At 46.2% G+C, this 19,850-nt stretch overlaps 1 protein-coding gene across 5 annotated transcripts in view; it reads left to right on the forward strand.

Moving 5' to 3' along the window:
- LOC128887687 (uncharacterized) overlaps positions 1-19,850 on the forward strand; it is a 77,441-nt gene that overhangs the window by 52,589 nt on the left and 5,002 nt on the right. For 4 of the 5 annotated variants that reach the window (XM_054143890.1, XM_054143871.1, XM_054143880.1 and 1 more), the window contains 7 exons: positions 5,728-5,936; positions 11,186-11,686; positions 11,754-12,669; positions 13,673-14,605; positions 15,225-15,467; positions 19,167-19,351; positions 19,439-19,687. In XM_054143890.1, coding sequence (XP_053999865.1) covers positions 5,775-5,936; positions 11,186-11,686; positions 11,754-12,669; positions 13,673-14,605; positions 15,225-15,467; positions 19,167-19,351; positions 19,439-19,687 — 3,189 coding nt within the window. In that variant the 5' untranslated portion in view covers positions 5,728-5,774. The remainder of the gene's footprint in view (positions 1-5,727; positions 5,937-11,185; positions 11,687-11,753; positions 12,670-13,672; positions 14,606-15,224; positions 15,468-19,166; positions 19,352-19,438; positions 19,688-19,850) is intronic. The other variant, XM_054143901.1, reaches the window with a different exon arrangement.

Raw genomic sequence — 19,850 nt, forward strand, 5'->3', positions numbered from 1 at the left:
ACTTGCCGCGAAATTAGTACGCAGTCGCCGCGCAAAAGTGGCCCCAGTCGCGTCGGTTCCCAATTCGTAGTCGCTGGAGGCGCGAGACTCTTCAGCGTGGAAGATTGTCTCGTTGCAATTTTGGTAAATTTCTTCCCGTTCATGCATAATAAATAAACCCGCGAATCGGGAATGATGATGAACGTTTTGTATGCAAATTCGTAATGCCTTCCTCGCGTTCTCGCGCGTCGAGTTCGTAAATTTCATCGGCAACCACCGTGCGCACCGGTTCCCATCGGTAACGCGATCATGGCAGACCGAACCCGGACCATTTTCGATCCAAAATAGCTGCTCCCTTTCGTCAGACGGTTCTCGAAACGTAGAAATTGTTTAGGAGACCTCCGGTCGCGAACAGTTCGTAGAAATCTCGCCCCTTCATGCATAATAGATAAAAGCATGGATGACGATCGCGCGTTTTGTTTGCAAATTGATACGTCTGCCCGCTCGCTGACGTTCTCAGGCGTGCACTTGGCTCCGTGGCAATGAACGAGACCGTGTTTCATCCGGGCGCAAGTAGCGCGCCAAGAATTTGAAATGATTTTGGCTCGAGCGGGTCGACGACCCGCGCGCCGAGGATAGTCCGCGGCGGAGATCGATTCACGAACCTGTTTACGGGCCACACGTTTCGCGAGGCCTGGTTACGGCCACGTGAAAAACTTCCTACGGATTCTTTCATCTCCGAGAACCTAGTCCCTCTTCTACTTTCTCCTATCCATCGCTGGTTTATGATCGGCGCGCGGACTCGCGCGAGCTTCGTCGAATTCGAGAATTTCAATTTCAATTTTTTAGCATCCGTTTACTGGAAATAGAGAAACCAGATGAGTGAGGTTATAGACTTGAGGCAAAGTTCATGTTATAGGATCCTCGTTTAGTTGTATATAATTTTAAGTGAAGAGAAAAATATAAACTTCAGAGTTCGTAATTAATTAATGGAAATTACAGTCTTGATTATACAGATTTAACAGCTTGATTTATAATCTACATTACGGATTATTCGAATAGTAGCTTTAATTAGATTCTTGATTAGTACGTATAATATTACACTAGTCAATTAATTGAATAGCATTCAGTCAAGTGTTCAGTTAGTATAATTTTAATAATCAAATATTCGAATGGTAATGCATTCTAGTAGTGACATATTCGAATATCCACTCTAATAGTGAAACATCCGAGTAGTCATGTACTCGCGTACTGAAAAATACAGATACTATTCAAACATTTCTATCGAAACAGTATTTAAACAGTCAAGTATCCAAACTACATTCCCCAAAACTCAAATAACTTAAATGCTCTACTCAAATTTTCTCTACGAAATTTTCTGCAAAAACTCTTCGCGCCCTCTTAAACCATAAAACTTCAGTCAAATGATACCTAATGTCTGAAAAGTCATCTGTAACGATACTATTTCCCCCGAATTGGGGATGATGATCGCGTCCATCATCGTTCCAGTAACTTTCGAGCACACATGACTCCCGATAACGTTTCCCCCCGACGATCGTAGGCTAGATAACTGACGCAACATCCGTGAATGGTGTTCGATCGTGAACGTGATCTTGAGAGGCGTGCGTGCGCACGCGAGCGGATAGGCGAGCGGTCGAACGCACGCCCGTGCACGCGTCATTAATTCGCGTGCAATTGACAGGTAGCGGCAAGGCCGCGGCACCGATCCGAACAGAGCCGTCCTAGGATATCGTTCGCGCGAATTGGAATGCACAGCCTGTCATCGTCCAGTCCGGATCGGGAGAATTTTCCTTCTGGAAAATTCGACGGCCGGAACAGACACTGGAAAAATTTCAACCACGCTGATTAAACGAGGCTTGTTGCATCCATTGCATGTTCGAGATTCTCTTTTGAGCACTTCGAATTTTTGACGATTATAGTTCTAGTGTTTACTTAAGTATCTAATTATTTATAGGCACAGAAATTCTTTAAGTAGTGGTAGGAGTAGCATGTTTAGTTAAAACGCGCGAAAATGTACCTTCAGTGAACAAAAATGTAATTTTATAGTACCTGGCGTGAACAATATAGTTTTGATCGATAGTGTACACGATTCTATGCAGAAAATTAAACAAGACTCGAAGAATAAATGTTATCTCTACACCGCTTCCTTTCCAAGAAAATCGTCCTCGGAAACATGCTGGCGCGCGCGTTTTGCGAACCCCGCGCGAGCAACCACATAAAAACTCATTTTTCTCGAAAACCAAACCTCGTATTAAAAAAATGTATTACCCATTTTCGTCTCATTTTTTCACACAGAAACGCCTCTGCTTCGTCCAAATAGCCTTGACCGTACGCTTCTCGATGAAAACGTAGCACAACCGCGCAATCAACATCAGCGTCGAATAATCACAAGCCCCAGTTTCCTACGAGGCTAATTTAATTCCCGGAACAGAGCACGATAGTCCACGGTCCCGGTTTGCTCTCGAGTCCAGAGTTAATGAAGACGTTCGACCCGCGAAACCGTCGTAGACGAGATGGAACGCAGGGGATGTAACGGATCCTCCAGATTGGAAACGGTACTTTATTCCTCTCTTGGATCGCGGCTCTCGTGCATGTTAATGCGTCGCTGGTGTCGTTACGGTTCTCTGTCCTTGACGATTCGCGTCCGGAGTGGACGTTCTCGACCTGGACTCGTCCTTCGTCCTGGAGGACTAGACGTCGCCGGTGGTAACCTGTTCGCGGGAATTCGCGCGAAGGATTCTCGATGGGAACCCGTCTGATGCTTCTATGGATCCAGTGACGTAACAAGCCTGTCATAGAAGCCGACCTTGACGTCTCTTTTTCTAACTTCCCGAGTCGTGGCGCGGTGGATCCATTAGAGTAGCGGCCAGCGAAGGCAGCCTTGGCTGCGGAACCGTTCACGGCGTAGCGGATTGATGGACGTGCAAACGACTTGACGAGAAAAGTAATAGAGGCGTTGCAGAGACTGTTGGCTCAGCGATTCTTCTTGGAATTATTTTTATATCTGTCGTACGATTGATTGTTTATGGTCTCTGTCTTGAAGTGAATATGGTCAGACAGGATCTGATGGCGATCAAGATATTGCGCTGGATGATACTATACACTAAGAGCTTGAAGGAATGATTGAGGAGGAGCCAATCCAACAAGATACCGAGGGCAGATAAGAAGAGCTTTTGATCAACACGAGAGGACACCGTAAAAGGCACGATCACTCCTCGTTTATAGATTTTACTCATGCTTCCTAGTGCTCTCGCGTCGAGGATTCGAACGAGCCAGTTTCTTCGTGGAAAGCTCCGGGACTTGGACACCCGTATCTCCTCATTCCAGCGCGATGTTACCGCGGCACGTAGCTCGGAAATGAGGCAATTAATCAGCCCGGTGAATCCGTTTGTAGCGTTCCGAGCGACGCCGTGGAAAAAAGCAAGTGACGGTAAAAGGAGAAAAGTTTAATCAATGTTCACGCTGCTCGCGACTTTGGCGGTGCCGCGAAACTTTCATTTAACGGACGAATAAATCCATTGGTTCGTTGCTTCCGTGTGGCCAGGTACGAGGAGTTATGCTCGTCCCTTTCAGAGGGAAGTGGACACGTTCCGCGAACGGTGTCTCGATCCTTCCCGGGCGATCGCGTCACGATCAAGCGACGAGAAGTATCGTTCGCTAATGTCGAGGGTCGGCTGATACGTCGACGGATAAAAGCAGAGACCGGAAGCTAGGCAATTATTCAGTCGAGCGGCTGGCTCGGGTCAATTGTCCCGATTGCGTACACGGTGGCCGCTGTCGACAGGAAAGCGTGCTCCGTCGCGTTTATCCTTCCGATGGCGTGGAATCTTACGCAGTTGTGCTCTCAATCACTCAGGCGATTATAATAAACGAGAATGAATTATACTGGGTGACTCTTGCAACAAAAATGAATCGAAAATGTGAAATACAACATTTCTGTACGACGCTTCGTGTTCGAGTAAAACAATTTCAAAGACGAGGGTTGCGCGCAAGGAAACGTACGTTGCTCCATACGTTTTCAAAAGGGAATTTTCTCCGTATAGGAACCTCGCAAGAGAAAAATCTCGTAATACATTTTCATTTAAGTTTTTGATGTAGAATCACTTTCCATTGAAGATAAGAGTTTTGTCGTGAAATCGATCACTTGTTTGCTACTCTTCTTGCGAGGTGACTGAGAAGAACGCTGTAGGACATTAGAATCGAAGTAACGAGTTGCAAATGAGACTTCTTTTACCATTAGTTCACGGGATTTCCCCCGTGTTCTCGATGGGCCAGCGCGGGGAAAGAAGTCCTCTCCTGGGATGGAAAAGTTTCCAGCGCGAAGTTCGCGCGAAAGAATAAAAATTGTGAAAACTTCCGGATGGCGCGTGAGGATTTCGTGAATTTCAAGCGTTCTTCGTTCCAGAAACTGGCGAAAGAAATTCCAGGACGTGACCATCGTGGCCGCAGAGGAGATTTTCGAAAACTAACCGTCCGTGTTCCCTCGTTGGTTACCCTCGTTGGTTACCCTCGTATTTTTCCTGCTGGACTGGTAAACTACTTTTCAGAGGAAGTTCCACGGTCGAGGATGAAAGCGTTTCGCGATCCTGATAAAATGCGCGGTATTAACGAAGTTCGTGGATTTATTCCTCGAATTCTAACGATACTTTTCCAGCCATTCGCTTCACTCCTGACAATGTAGCTCGGAGTTTCATCTTCCAAGTGAAACTCAAAAATTACAAAATTTGCTCGTAACATTGAAGATTAGTACAAAAGCACTCCTCTTGCCACTTAATCTTTTAAACGAAACTTCCCGTTTGAATCTCATCGTTCGTTACTTTTCTTGAAATCTTATTAATACACTATTGTCCAGTCTTCTTTGTGAAGTAATTGCTCCTCGCCTGAAAAGTGATCTTTATACGATGAACGGGGGCATCCGTAAGAAGCTCGTAAAGTATTGAAGATTAAACTCATTTCCCAGCTTCCGTTGGCTAAAATAATTTATGCGCGCCGTTCCGATTAAACTTCGCTGGGAGGAACAACGTTTAACAACAAAGCGTCGTATCGCGTGGCAGTAATTTATAGCCATATTCTTCGTTAAAGTTCGCCGCGCTTTGCGAGCGCTCTTTTCCTGAGGGCAAGCGCTACCGGGGGATAAAAAAAAGAAAAAACACAATTGTTTAATCATCTCTTTATCTCACCCGTGAGGTACATCGCGAGATTGCGTTTCAACTGCGCTTTCTAAAATTTACTGATTCCGTGGTAGCGTCTACAGGGTGTTTCAAAAAAAAAAAAAAAAAAAGGAAACACCAACCTAGGGGGAGTTACTGCGGCTTCGATGCAGAGGGTACATTCACGAATTTTTTTGTAGTAACACTATTTGGTGGATTCAAATGTCCAATTTTTTACCGATATACTGTACAATAAGCTTTGCAACAATATTTTTTTATTCGCATTCTAACCATTACTGTGGTTAATATATTTTTTTGTCTGTGTATCTTTTCTTTTAAATTTACAAACCTGAGAGAACTGTAGTCGTCTGATCGAACCAAGTGGCTCTAATTATGGTACTTCTGGTCATTCGATTCGTGGGGACACCCCTTATAATTGGAGTAATGGGTCCCCCAGGGAACACAGGTACGCTCCGCGTAGGTGGAGCGGTTTCTCGATGCACACGTGCGGCACGAAGCTCCGTTCACCGATGGCTTTGAGCATCGAACGATCACTATTTCGCCTCTTTCCTTTCAGGGCGATGATGTAACGGGACTTTCGCTGTCGCTGCCGTGTAAGCAACGATGTCCACGCAATGCAACCGCTTCGTGCAGAATGCTTGGAAGAAGGAACTCTGTTCGAACTGCTTCAAGCCGAGAGAGGAGCACACCCTGCCGGAAGAGACGCTCAGAATGAACATCGGCAGGGCTTTGACGAACGCCAAGACTGATAATCTTAAGATACAGGTATGCATCACCTTTCACAAGCCTCGTGTAGAGTTAGATTGAAGCATGAGATTCAGGAAGAGGCTCGTCGTACATTTTTTAAATTAAGGGATAGGGATATTCTCAACATTAGTCAGCATTAGTTATGGAAAGTTCAGTGAATGTCAGTATGTAGGTTGAAGAGTATGGTGAGCAATAAGATTCCATGTACGATTGAAAACCCAAACAAGCGTTTCTTGACTACAATAATCACGATCACTTATATTTAGCCTGTGTTAGGTCTGGAGTTTAACTCACAACTAAAGAAACTCTTCAGTAAACTTGATTCTGAAGTGCCTCAAGAACATCAAATTACACACCACTGTTCAGAAGCCCCCCGCGACGAATCAAACTAACCTAATCCATGCCCTGGGAGTCCATAATCCAGTTCTCAAAAAAATAATCATCCCCCTATAGCAAAAAGCTTGCATTTCCAAAGGAGCTATTCTCACCCCCCCCCCCTCTCAATACAATTCGCTCTTAACCCCATAGAATCCACTGAGAGCTCGCAACGGAGTTTATCCGCGGAAATATAAGAAAGAAATTGCCAGATGCGACTGGGAAAGGGAAAGTAACGGGGCAAAAGTTCCGCGAAATTGCGGGACGGTGGAGCGTCGTCGCAATTTTACCGAGGGACGTAAAAAGTCTATTGGACATCGGTGTAACATGCATTATGGTTCGCGCAGTTGCACATAAATTCTCTTCTTACCGCGAGTCGGGGGCATCCCCGACGAGCCGGAGCATGCAACGGGTCTCTAAGCGCCAGTCCCTTTTACTCGGACGACCCAGTTTTACAAACTTGATACGGCGATCAATAATGTTGCGCGATACGCGGCACAGACGTTCCTAACAATTTTCTGGACGTGGACGGGACGGTCATCTTCGTTGATGATCGCTCAGGTTCTATGGGACGTTCGCCCCTTCTTCGGATGACCGTGTAGAACGAACGTCAACTACTTGCGGATGTTGTGGGTGTAGACTTCTTATTAGATCTGGAGTAGTGATTCAGGAGGTCGTGAAAGAAACGTGGAGATGTCTTGACTGAATGTTGATGATCTCCTAAAGACATCATGTCGAATGCTTCGATGACAGAAGATATATAGACATCATGTTGATGTTTTCGATGCCAGAACATCATGTTGAATGTCCTGGATGTCAAAGAGTGTACATACATCATGTTGCTATCTTCTGTGTCAGAAAATGTTTCGATATCACGTTGATTATTTCTGTATTAAAGGATCCATCATGCCACCACGTTGATGTCCTCCATGCCAGAAAACATCCAAACATGAACTCGACATCCACATTGCCAAATCAAATACAGGCATCAACGTGATAACCCCAATATCAGATATTCCAACCAAACGTGTAGACTATCAATGTCGACTGACATTTCGACAACATACCAACCTACGCACAAATCGCGACCGAAGTCGCGCAAGTAACCGAAATGTTGTCAAGCCAGAAATACGGATGTCGAATATCACCAGCAATCGATCGAAAAGCAACCCCGACCATTTTCTACCAGTTCCTAACGCATTTTCCATCGGGCGCGAACGATAACTGGTTCGAGCGATCCGGTTACCCCTAACTTCGTCGCCGCCTTCCGGTTTCCGCGTCGGCTCCCGGCTCCGGAATGCTAATCAACGCGCCTCGTCCCTTGATCTTGCTCGCGAGCGTATTTCTGCTAACCTACTTTCCCGTTTCGCGATTACACTCGTCCCGGAGCTGGTTTTTCCGCGCGTTCCGGAGATCATTGCCAATTAGTGGCCCGATTTCCTGGCTGTTCCTGTAATTCGATCGCGACGGGACGGAAGGGGGAGGGGTGACTTCCAGGCGGTGAACTTCGATCAGCGTTTCGAAACTCGCGAATGGGATATCCGAGAACTGGGATATTAGACCGGTAGTTCCTGGCTTCTTTAAGCTTATAACGCTGTTTGCCGGGATCTGCTTTTTCTTACTTTAAAATCCGATAAAATTCACCCAATTTTTGTTCTTAAAGAACAGATTGCCAAGACAAAAGGGAAGGAACTTAGGTGGATACCTTTTTCCATGCTCGACTATTTTCATGAATGTTAACCATGCATGCGTAACACCAATGGGTTCATACTTACAAAAATGATCAACGATATCGACAGTATCTCCCTTGTAACTCACCTTGAAGAGGGTGAGTCCCGCCCACCGTCCCGCAACCCTACGTTTGCAAGACGTTGAGAAGCTGATACCAAACGTGTCAACTTTCCGAAAGCCATTCACGCTACATGGAATAATAGCCGCGTAAGTCTTAAATCCAAGATCGACGATATGTCAAAATATATAATTAAATCTAATATAACGGAGCTGACAAAGCCCAGATCGACCCGTAATGCGAACGAAGAGACCGTAACCGCGACTTGGAGCGCCCTGTACCCTCAGCCTCGCCTCGACAGCGTTAATATTCCATTCAGCGTTCCAGTTGAATCGCAGCGAGACGCTCTCATTGTCGAGGAATTCTAAATTTACATGATGCATGCGTCCACGTCGAGAAGGGTGAACGCTTAGCCGTCTAATGCCCGTCCGCGTCCGTTCTCCGCAGGGTGGGCGTCATTCTACCGGGGCACAACGCGACTTGTGGGCGAGTTTCGAAGGAAACTACTACTACCCACGCGGGGAATATTTTTTAAATCTCGCCTCGTGTCCCTTAATAAAAAAAAAACACCGGAGAAAACTGGAAAATGGCATCCCTGGTGCACGCTTCGTGCCATGTTTCCTCTGGAATTCAATATTTTACACGCTTCGTCTTAAACTTGTGCGGCCGGTGAATGGAGGGATAACGATTCTGTCCATGAAACGCAGTTTGAATGGAGGTGTATTGAAGATAGAAGAAAGAAGCCTTGGTCAAGTGTCTGGACAAAATATCCCGCTACTGTCAAAGCAAACGATCATCGACGCTGATCATTTACGTAGCTCGGAAGGACACATTTTAAATAATCTATATGGTTCGTGGGGATACGATGATGCTCCTTTTCCAGTTACAATTTTTACATTATGGAATTCTTCGTGCAAGTGAAATTTGAAGGAGCTAACGCGTAGCATAACTTTTGAATAATTCATTCCAAAGGAATTCGCGGTGTCATTTGGATGATCATTCCTTGATTTGCACTTGCTGACTCGTGTCATGAAACTCGAGCGTCGCGGAAAAATGTCAGCGCACATATTCGATGACGCCGATTCTCGGAAACGGTACGCTAACTCGAGAGCATGGAATTTATATTTAATGGGAGACTATTATTCATTTAATTGAAATTTTATTGAGTCACCAGCTGAGCAAATTGAAAGTAGTTCGACTAACTCGGTCGCTTTATAAATGTATCTCGTTAATTGACGATTAGATCGAATCTCAGATGGAAGCATTATTTAATTGGAAGCGAACGATAAGTGAGGAATTTTACTCAAGATTCTAGTCTTCTACATTTTATGGTCATCGAGGGTAATTACCCACTGATGTCTCTAACCAGCCTTTAAAAAACTCCATGATGAGGCATCGAGGGAATTCACAGCAAAGATTTGCACATCCCCGAGGCAGACATCACCGGGTCGCAAGTTTTCATCCAATTTTCAGATTTCCCTTCGTCCGAGCCACCACGAGGAATTAAATATCGCTGTTCGACACCGCTGCGGAGCGCGATGGACAGAGAGACGGAACCGGCGAACGGCTCAGCCAAGTTATAATCACCCGAGCCGCCTATATCCCTTGGTAATCCGGGTTGATAATTTATCCGGAGGAGGACTCGGAAGAAATTCTATTCGGGTTCTGGTTAAGGGGTCCTCGTGCTCCCGTCGACCGCCTTATCACCGGCTGTCAGGAAATGAAAGTTCAGGCTGAAGTTAAATGGACGTAGCGGGCGCCAGCGGGCGCGAAAAGACTGTTTCTCCCTCCGTGAAACTTTCGGAGACGGTCAGCTGGCGTTAATGAAAGGCCCCGTTGAATAATTCAGCGAGTATCGGTGCGGTCTTAATTTTCCTCGAGGAATTTCGTGCTGGATTCAAAAATACGCGACGTTTCGCGAAACTCGATCACGGTCCACGGTTGAGTCGGGATTGGTTAGGGCAGCGGTGTGGAATCTGTGATTGCGAGGTGAGGTCTGCAGAAGCAAAGATTACTGGCCCCAGTAGTCAGGTTAGGAGGAATATGTATGTTTTATTGGTGTTACTATGGCTGGCAGTAATTTATTGGCGATAGTACAATATTACTGGCGCCAGTATTTTTAGTGCTACTATCCCCTGGCGTCAGTGTCTTTAGCGCTACTAACCCCTGGCATCACTATTATTGAAGCTACTATTTCCTGGCGCCAGTAACTCTAGCGCTACTATCCCCTGGCGCCAGTATCTCTAGCGCTACAATCCCCTGGCTTCGCTATCTTTGGGGCTACTATGCCAATATCTCGAGAGCTACTATACTCCGGCGTCACCATTTTTGGGACTACTATCCCTTGGCGCCAGTAATATTCCCGATACTTTCAGTCAATATTCCCCAGCAAAGACAGAATTAAAACATTATAAATAACTAAAATTCCTACTAATACTACCCATCCTTTTACCAAGTAAAAATAAAAATTGCTGGCGTTCGCTAAATGCTGTCTTCAGGGACTTATCGCATCATCAAAATCTCCGTCGGAACAGCTGCCCGCTTCGGTGCCACGAAGCGCACAGCTGTTCAAGAATCCCAAGTTACGGTATATCACGGGTAATAAACCTGAGGCCCGAGGCACGAGGGTTGCCGATGCTCTCGCCCGTTAGTCGGTCAACCTACTGGCGCGGCAGACGTCAAGGAGACCCAGCTTATACACTTTCCATCGATAGTTTCGAGGAAAAAAATTCACCTGAGTTTCTCCTAGCTACAGTTCTACAGTTCTTTGCTCGTCGTTTTCTTCGGGATCCGTTATTATCAGTTTTATAGCAATTTCTCAAATTAGTGTGCAAGTTCGATAACTTTACACAACACGTCTTATTTCAGGAAAAATGCAATTAATATTTTCCAAAAGTAGATAGAGACAGTGATCAGTGTATGGCTGTCATATTGGATGTATCCGGATTTCATACTATTATGATAATTAAAATTTAGACAAGTAGGACAAACGTTAACATTGCTACAAGTTTCTCAACTTACCTTCACAAGATTTCAAGGCTATCCACGTTCTTTCATTTTTAAATGAGAGTTTGTATAGCGTCACTGTGTCTGTCTTTTTCAGGGTATCCTCCGCGCCAGGACCAGCCATAAGGAGCAGAAGAAGAAGAGCGTCGCGTTCCCCGAATGCCTGACGGTGATAATCGGCTACGGTGGCGATGATTTCTTCACAGACGGTGAGGAGGATGACGAGCAGGACTTCATCGAGTCCTTCAACGGCGACGACGACGCTGTGCCCGACAGCGAGGAGGAACGAGCCTTGGGCAATCTCACACGAGCAAATACCAGCTTCAACACCATCACCGCTAACTTGACGGAGGCGGTCGCAGCGCCCGAGACGACCAAGGCGTCAGCCACGGCGAGATCCTTCGCTTCCTTGATGCTGGGAAGGATACAAAAGGACTCCGAGGGAAAGAAGACCACTCTTTTGGTCTCCGTGACGCCGTTCGGTGGCGACGAATCCCTGCCAACGGCTAAGAGGCCCGTCGACAAGAAGGTCAACGGGTTCGTCAACGGACTCTCTAGTTCCAAGCACAAGCCTGCTGAGAACGCTGATAAATCCGAGGTCAGTACATCCTGTTCGTTTCGGTGCTCGTCCTTGCGAATGTAGACTTAAATGGACATTTTTACAGATAACGCTGAAGAGCGTGAAGAAGTTGGACGTCAAGGCCAAGAGGGACGACAGGGCGGAACAGAAGCAGCTCTCTGGTATGGAAAAGATCGTGGACATGCCTCTGATCACGTCCAACAGCATAATCTCCGTCATCCAGCGGGATTCTACAGAGGATTGCGACGACGCGAGGGAGAAAACGACAGAGGGGATGGGGGACAACGCTGAGAGGATCCTGGAACCTGGCAAAGGAGACAAGAGGGCCAACGTTTCACGCTATTCAGTCAAGAAGCTGGATAGCGAGAAGCTGAAGGTTCCTGTTCAGGGCTCTCAGAGCTACGCCAAGATCGATTACGAGATTATCGGCGGAGTGACGAAGAGGTCGCCAGAGATCTTCACGTCCAAAGAGGAGGGGTTGGACAGGGGTATCGAGTTGACGCTGACGCCATTGTCGAAGCACGACAACGAGGAGGCTGAAAGCCAAAGGTCCATGGTTCGAGAAAAGGATACGGTTACATTGTTGACGCATGTTAAGCTGGAGGACACGTCCGCGCCCGTGCTAAGCAAAGTGGGAAAGAAGTTTAGTTTCGAAGAGAGCCGCGAGTTGGCAGGCGAGCCTGACGGAAGGGCAGACGAAGAGGAGGTGACGGAACCACCCGCGCTTCCGAGAAGCCCGCCACCTGTCGAGATTAGGCCTCCTTTTCAGGGTGAGACCAGCAAGACTTCCGTTATAACCACGGAACCTCGACCGTCTTTCCTTCATGGCACCGTTAATCCAGAGTCCAAGACGAAGCCTGTGGTGCCTCAGAAGCCAGTGAACTTCGCCACCAAGTGTCCTGCTACCGCATTTTCGGATGGGCATCCTCAGACGAAGAAGAGCTACGTCCTGCCACCGCCTTCTGTCCAAAACGCTGCTGGCATACCTGTTCAAACTTCAGGTGAGATGCTCTTCTTCTTGTAATCGGTGGTTCGGTGTCAAGTTTATCTGCTTTAAGGCCGGAGCAAAGTTATAAGTATACTTTCTTCCAGTTGACATGTTCTTTGTAATATCATAATCGATGAAGATGAAACATACAATTTCATATAAATTAAACTTTTTAGACCTGGCTTCCACAATTAATGACATAAAATTATCACACATGAAACTGGAATCGTTTAGAGCGAATATCCTTATTGAAGGAAGACCAGTTTTCTTTGAACACTACGTTATTAGGATTAATTTTTATTTTTTCCATACTAATTTTAGTTAAAGTTAACCCTAAAAATTAAATTACATAAGTACAAGAAAAAAAAATTAATCAGGTCCGAAAGTTTTATCGTAACATTTCCTTCGAGACAAAGCAAAAGCTTAGTAAAATTAAAAGAATGAATAACGACTAATTATCGATACGAAACAAGCTATATTTTTCTCGACGTTTTATCTCAAGTTTCTAGTTGCCATTACAACAAACACAAACGATATATCGTACAAATATAAATCGAAATCGGGTGTCCAAATTTGGTACAATTATTCCAAGCTGCATACGGTCTGGACTAAAGAATATTACAACAAAGACAAACAATATTATTCCATAATTATTCCAAGCTGCATACGGTCTGGACTAAAGAATATTACAACAAAGACAAACAATATTATTCCATAATTATTCCAAGCTGTATACGATCTGGAACAGTGAATACGACAAGCACCAGAATCAATTTCAAACAGGCTTAGAAATCATTATCGTCCCAACGATTGGAGTCGGAACTTCCCGTCGAGCCAAGCACCCTCCTAATCCGACGATTGCGCAACACCCAGCTCAGATTTCTCCGGCACCGCTCGATGAAACCACAATTACGCACAAGGAGATCTTACGATCGAGCCAAGCCATCCCCGTAATTAGTCCAAACGGGCCACCGAGCGACTCCCGTTCAATTACCACCATTCCCGATTAATTCCAGGTGCGAGTGGCTCCCCTCGAGAGCAGACGCCCACCCCCCAGACCGCCAAAGACAAGATCGAAGAAGTCCAAGGAGGTCCGGTCGAGATTTCATCGATCGATCAGAGAGTGTGCAACGAAATCCAAAAAGAGGATCATCGCGTCCTGGTCCAGCGAGCTCAGAATGCCGCGAAGTTGGCATGTCAAGAATTCGAATCGGCGAAATCAGCAGACTCGAGACCTCAAGGAGTGAAATCGAAGGCGCTTTTAACGTCGACGAGATGTCAGCCCGCGGATGCTGGCGATAACGAGGCCCTGTTGGTCGAGGAAGACCTCCAAGACGTCCACGTCGAATCGATACGCTCGCCCAGCAAAAGAAGAATGGCTCCCAAGCCCCCAGCAGCCGACACTGCGGAGGAATTGGCGCCCAGTTCGACCTTGTTCGCCAGGAATCCTATAGCTACGTTCAAGTCGGACTCGCCAGTGGTTCGCGAGAAAGAGAAGAGGGAGAGAGCTTCCTCCTGCAGTCCAAAGTTTAGGAAGGCCGTCTCCGAGCTGCCCGACCCAACCAGCGCGCAGGCGGTGGATCCTGCGTCCAGGAGGACGATATCCCTGTCGCAGGACAGTCTGACGACCAACCAGGAGGTCAGGGAGGAGAAGAAACGAGGCAGATCGCGGTTCTCCTTGAAGAGATTCCTGAGGATGGGCTCGAGGAAGGACGTGGACATGGTCGGACACTCGTCCAACGCGAGGATCGACGAGATTCCGACGACCCCGCAGCCCAAACCACGCTTGGAGATTATTCATCCGCTGGAGTTGGATGGTGCCGCAGTCGAGGTAGTGGGGAACGATCGCATCAGCAGGATAAGCGAAGATCAAACCGATTCCTGCGGTTCCAGAGTCGACGCGGCTAGGGCAACTCGATCGCCGCCGTCCACGGGAGCCCACGCAGCTGGTGAGCCTGTTTTCTGACGCTTGGGTTAATAATAGAACCTCCTAGGTCTTGGGTTTCATGATCTGGCGACTTTCCGTGGTCTGTGCTCGAGGACTTCTCGGTTACAGATATCTTCATACGCAATTAATGATTCATCCTGGTGGGAAGATCGCAGGGTGTTGAAAGAATAGTCTGTAGGGCACTAGATATTATCAATGGAGCCCAAAAAATCGCGATGATTGGTAGTTACAAGGACGATACGTTATTTTCTTCATTTGGTTTGGGTTCTTTCATGATTTTTCTAGGGCCCTCTATTTACAAATTCGCAGGTGCTCTTTGTAATCACCCCCAAAAGTTCAATATTTTCCAATTCTTCCTAAAACATTAGAGTTCCTCGATTGACTAATATAATCACAAGATTTGTATAATTTTGAGTAATATTTCCGAAGCTTTACGTCCCCCAATATTTTTCGATGTATCGCATAGCGCCGCGCTACAATTGCACAGTATCTTCGGAGGCGATTAACTTCCGAGCACGGACCACCAGCGTTCTCAAGCGCCAGGGTCTTTAATTCCGCCAGCTCCGCGTTAAAATTACAAGCCTCGTAACCTGGCTACAATATTCACCGTCACGTTTCAGTGAGACCCGGAAAACCACCACCACCGCCGAGGAACCAGTCCTTGGAGGATTGGTCTCGGCTGGATCCAGCGAGCAAACCGGTCAGACCGCCGCCGCCGCGCGTGGAAACCAAGCAATTGCCTCCGAGAAGCGACAAGTCTTCAACGAAATCGTCGTCCACGTCGTCGTCCTCTTCGTCGTCGTCCTCGTCGTCCTGGCAGCCGAGCGCCTCGACGACCTCAGACTCGATTTACGCGAATCTGGGTAAGTTCAGGCCCATACAATGTAACTAATGAAATTCACGGCAAGTCTCGATGTTGTAACAGCCATACTCACACGAATCCTCGCGCCAACTGCTTCCTATTATTGCGAATTACTTCTCACGTGTGCATACGTCTGGTGATCAAAATTCGAATCAATTCAGGGCTGCGTGGCTTGACTCGACGCTACCCCTACACGTTCTCATGTGGCACCTCTAAGGGGCGCTAAAGGGCATGGCGAAGGCGCAACGTAGGTGCGCGGTGTCATTATTCAGCTGAGAATTATTTTTAATTCTAACAATTTCGAGGTAATTTTTAAGGGTTGATTTTAAAAATTGTGTGTGTTTTTTTTTACCAGGAGAATTGATAAATTCTTATTCTTTAATATTTTATTCAATTAATTGTTGGTTCAGTTTCTGTTAACGTATAAACGAGACTTGAATTGGGTATTAGACTCTAGTGATTGCGAATAGTTATTCTTTCAAGTATATTCATGAAATTTGTGTAACTTTACTCACGACGTGCAGTTCGAAGAGCTCCATCTGCTTAGCTGCACGGTCAGTGGTGTAATGACTTCGCGCAGCTCTGTTGCGCAGTCTCCCTGTCACGTGGTCGAGTAGGAGAAGGGATAGCGTCCTGTGGGCCGTATATATAACCCTCAGTTAGTAGAAATTTCACTCACAAGGCGTACGTCCGACCGGAAGCGATCCTGTAACGCTGGATAACCGATGATTAACTCTCACCCTTTCACGGTAGTCGTTTTTATAAATCTTTTTCGTTCCTCGTTTCGTCGAGTCGACGTGCGATCGTCGTGAAGTTTGGCCTTTGTTAATAATTTCTTCGCCTTTGTTATTGTCGTTAACTATCATACGTTCGACGAAGATCGAAATAGCGCTTTGAACAACGAGACAATAAAATACGGAAACCGATCTTGTCGGAGCCGCGAAATAGTCAACTCTATACGATACTCTTGAACTATCTTCTCAACTATGCTATATGCCATATGCGTTTTTGTATTGTGCGACTAATCTTTCGAAAGACTATATCCTGTTCACACGACTAACTGCCTTTCAGAGATATTATATGAATATTCACGTATTTCTGTGATACATCTTATTTACAATTATGTTAATGTGCACCGTCGGCGACACTAGCCGTAACGCTAATCGCGGTTCGCTATTTTCGATACAGAAATTTCTTTACCGTTGTCTTGATACACGCCTCCCAGAGACACGCGTGCGATCGAAAAAGTTTGAGAATGGCTGGCTGGAGAAACAAACGAAAGAGAGATGAAACGTATACACGAGAGATAAAGAAAAGGGAGAGAGAATAATGCGATACTAGTTTGTAAATAGAACGAAAGCAACGATGATTCTGTAACCACGAATTTCTGTGTCTGAAATAAACGTTTGTTGCCTGAAAAAAAAACAACGAGAGCTTTGTTTTCTTGGTCACGTGACACTTTCTCGACGCCATGATTATTTTTATCGAAGAGAAATTAATTGGTACAAAAATATGAGAATTAAGGTACGAGGAAATTTAATGAATTGTTTAACAATCCAGGTGAGCAGATGGATGAAAGGCATGTTTTTTTTTTTTGAAAGGATTGAAAGTCAGACAATTTTTCACAACATTAACTTTGTTGCTAAAGTAAACAGTGATTCGTTAAACTTTTACAAAATATCTTTTATATCGTTATCGAATATCAGTAAAATTTACATTGCATTTCTTCTTGGTTGAAATGATCATACAAATCCTCAAATATTTACGAGTCAAATCACATAATCCTTGTCATACTATTCTTCATATTCATATTCGTATTTATCGTTAATAAAATTAAGAAAAGAAAAATTGAAAACTAAAGGAAGAAGGCCACGGAAGTTCCTTTCACGATCAGCTCCACCTAGACTGTTAAGATCGACCTCTGTCGCGTCAGATCACGCGCGATCTCTGTCTCTCTTGCCGTGGTCCCGCCATCGCGCGCGCGTTTTGTCCTCTCATGACGAACGAACGGAAGCCTCGACGATGCGAAACGACGAAGCGAAAAAAAGAACATACGCACACATACACACGAGAAAAGAAAAAAGAAAGAGAAACGCACGATCGATTCCTTTGATGACTGTTATTGGATTGCGGTCGTTTGATGTTTGCCCGGTTCGATTTGGGTCTGCTTCATCGTTAACCGCATGCACCGATGAGACTGCGTTCAAAGACTGCTCCCAGGTGTTCGTATACACGGATTTTTTTCCTTTTCATCATCCGCCATTTCTTTCATATTCCTCCTCCGCGTTTCCTCTGTCGCAATTTCTTCATCACGGTCGTTTCGATGCACCCAAAGGCGAACTTATCAGCGACTATTTGGACACCTACGTCCTCATCCTCCCCCTTCCCCTCATCCCTCAATGAACAAGAAATCGATTCCGCTTTTGCTCGACGGTCGACAGCTGGCGCGGGTAAGGGAGAGAGGGATGCCTTTTCGCGTTTCTAGCTCGTTGTAAATAGTAAACACGACGGTGTGATGTTCGATCGCGGTGCCATTGTGTTACTCAAGGTTTCCTTATCCGCCCCTGGGGTGCAACTAACGCCGCATGTATTGATTACATATTAGCATCGTGTTACCCGCCCCTCCCTCCCACCACCCGACCCCCTTAGTCGAGCCCCGATAACGAATGCCTGCCAATTCCAGGATTCCCGATGATTGCGCAGGAATTCCGAACGGCACTTAATTCGACGTGTTTCCCACGGAATTTACAGAACTCTATCAAACCCTTTAGCCGTGTGATTACTTTCGTCGAGGATACTCGGCGCGCCTCGCATCGCAAACAAACCAATTTTGGGGCTCGTTCAAGAATCCAGAATTTGGATGCGGAAAACTCGAGGAGTCCTTTCCAAATTTTCGTTGATGGCTGATTTGTGAATTCGCGGAGTAATCTCTGGATAACTGAGTCTCATTCGTAGATGGAATTTTTGTATTTGACTTTAGATATCGACGAGGGTAGTGTCAGTGTATTGGCGAGATTCTCCCAAAGAAAACGAATCCAAACACGGTAGGATTTGGACTACTTTCAATTTTAAATGATAATCATTTTGTCGTAATGATTCCAATGACGTTTTGCTTAAGCACTCCGAATGGGGTCGTGTTTGGACCCCATTTGGACTCACCAATCCATTGGTAATATGACATGTTAAATCAAATACGAGTTAAAGGGTTAAATGGATACCTATCTATCTCTGGAAACACCTTCTATCTCTATAACTATTTACAGTACTGCTCTACTATACACGAAGGAGACCTTTCCTAACCTTCTCCTCTACCATATATCTGACCACTACAGTACTCAACACGGAAACACCTCACCATCACGGCCCCTAAATCGTAGAAGAATCGCTCCAAACTCGGTTCAACTCCTGACCAACCCCAGTCGTTTTTCGCTCGAGCTCACAACGAAAATCAGTCGAAAGGTTCTCATACGATTTGCGGGGACTCGTCGAGCAAGTTGCGAATTCGCGTTAGTTTCTACTCCCTGGCAGGGGTCACCCTGCTCGCCGGGGGGTGTGCGCGTACTAGTGCGTCTTTAGAGTATACTGGGAACAAATCTCGACCTCCTAGCACGCTAGTTACGGTAGCTAGCCTGTTTCGTGACATGTCTTGTGTCTTGTGGTACTAACCCGTGGCGCTTGACGATGGCGTACGTGCCTGCAGCAGCGGAGGATGTTACAGGTGAGGTGCGCAGCTCGTTGGCACCCTCGAAACCTCAACGCACCGCCAGCATGAGGGACCAGGCGACCTCGCAACCGATCCTCAAGAAACACGGAACCTCCAACACGGCCCTCAATCAGGATTACGAGGCAGTCGCGGTTACTGCAACGACCACCTCCGATTCTCTGGTAATGCTACTATTTAGTGGGCCTTTAACCATTTTTATCGCGACGTACCAAGGCGTCCTAATTTCTTCGTTTTTCCTGTTTTTCTAGACCTCTAACGACAGCCATGTTTACGAGTGCCTTTCCAGCTCGCCCGAATGCGACTCGAATCTCGAGCTTCGACACGGGGGCGGATCTCATCTCACGTGCAAGCGGAAATCCGACAGCAACGCGATGGAGCCGGCTGCGGAATTCAAATTCCATCATCAGACATTCGTCAGATCGACTTCGCTACCCTATTGCGGTAGCGAGACTGAGAGCGAGCTTTACGCCCCGTACGGTTTTTACACAGGCGACGAGGTACGGGATTTCCCTGATCGAAAAATCCTTAGGTCTGCCCACCGAGTGGTGGAAAGTAATCGAAGAAACGACGTACACGGCACTGAACAGTAAAGTTACGGTTGGACAGGGAGATTAAGTGTACTTTTCTTAAACTAGAGAGGAATTTTTTGTATCTACCCAA

Source organism: Hylaeus anthracinus, unplaced genomic scaffold, assembly GCF_026225885.1.
Source record: "Hylaeus anthracinus isolate JK02 unplaced genomic scaffold, UHH_iyHylAnth1.0_haploid 0, whole genome shotgun sequence".
NCBI classification, from domain to species: domain Eukaryota; kingdom Metazoa; phylum Arthropoda; class Insecta; order Hymenoptera; family Colletidae; genus Hylaeus; species Hylaeus anthracinus.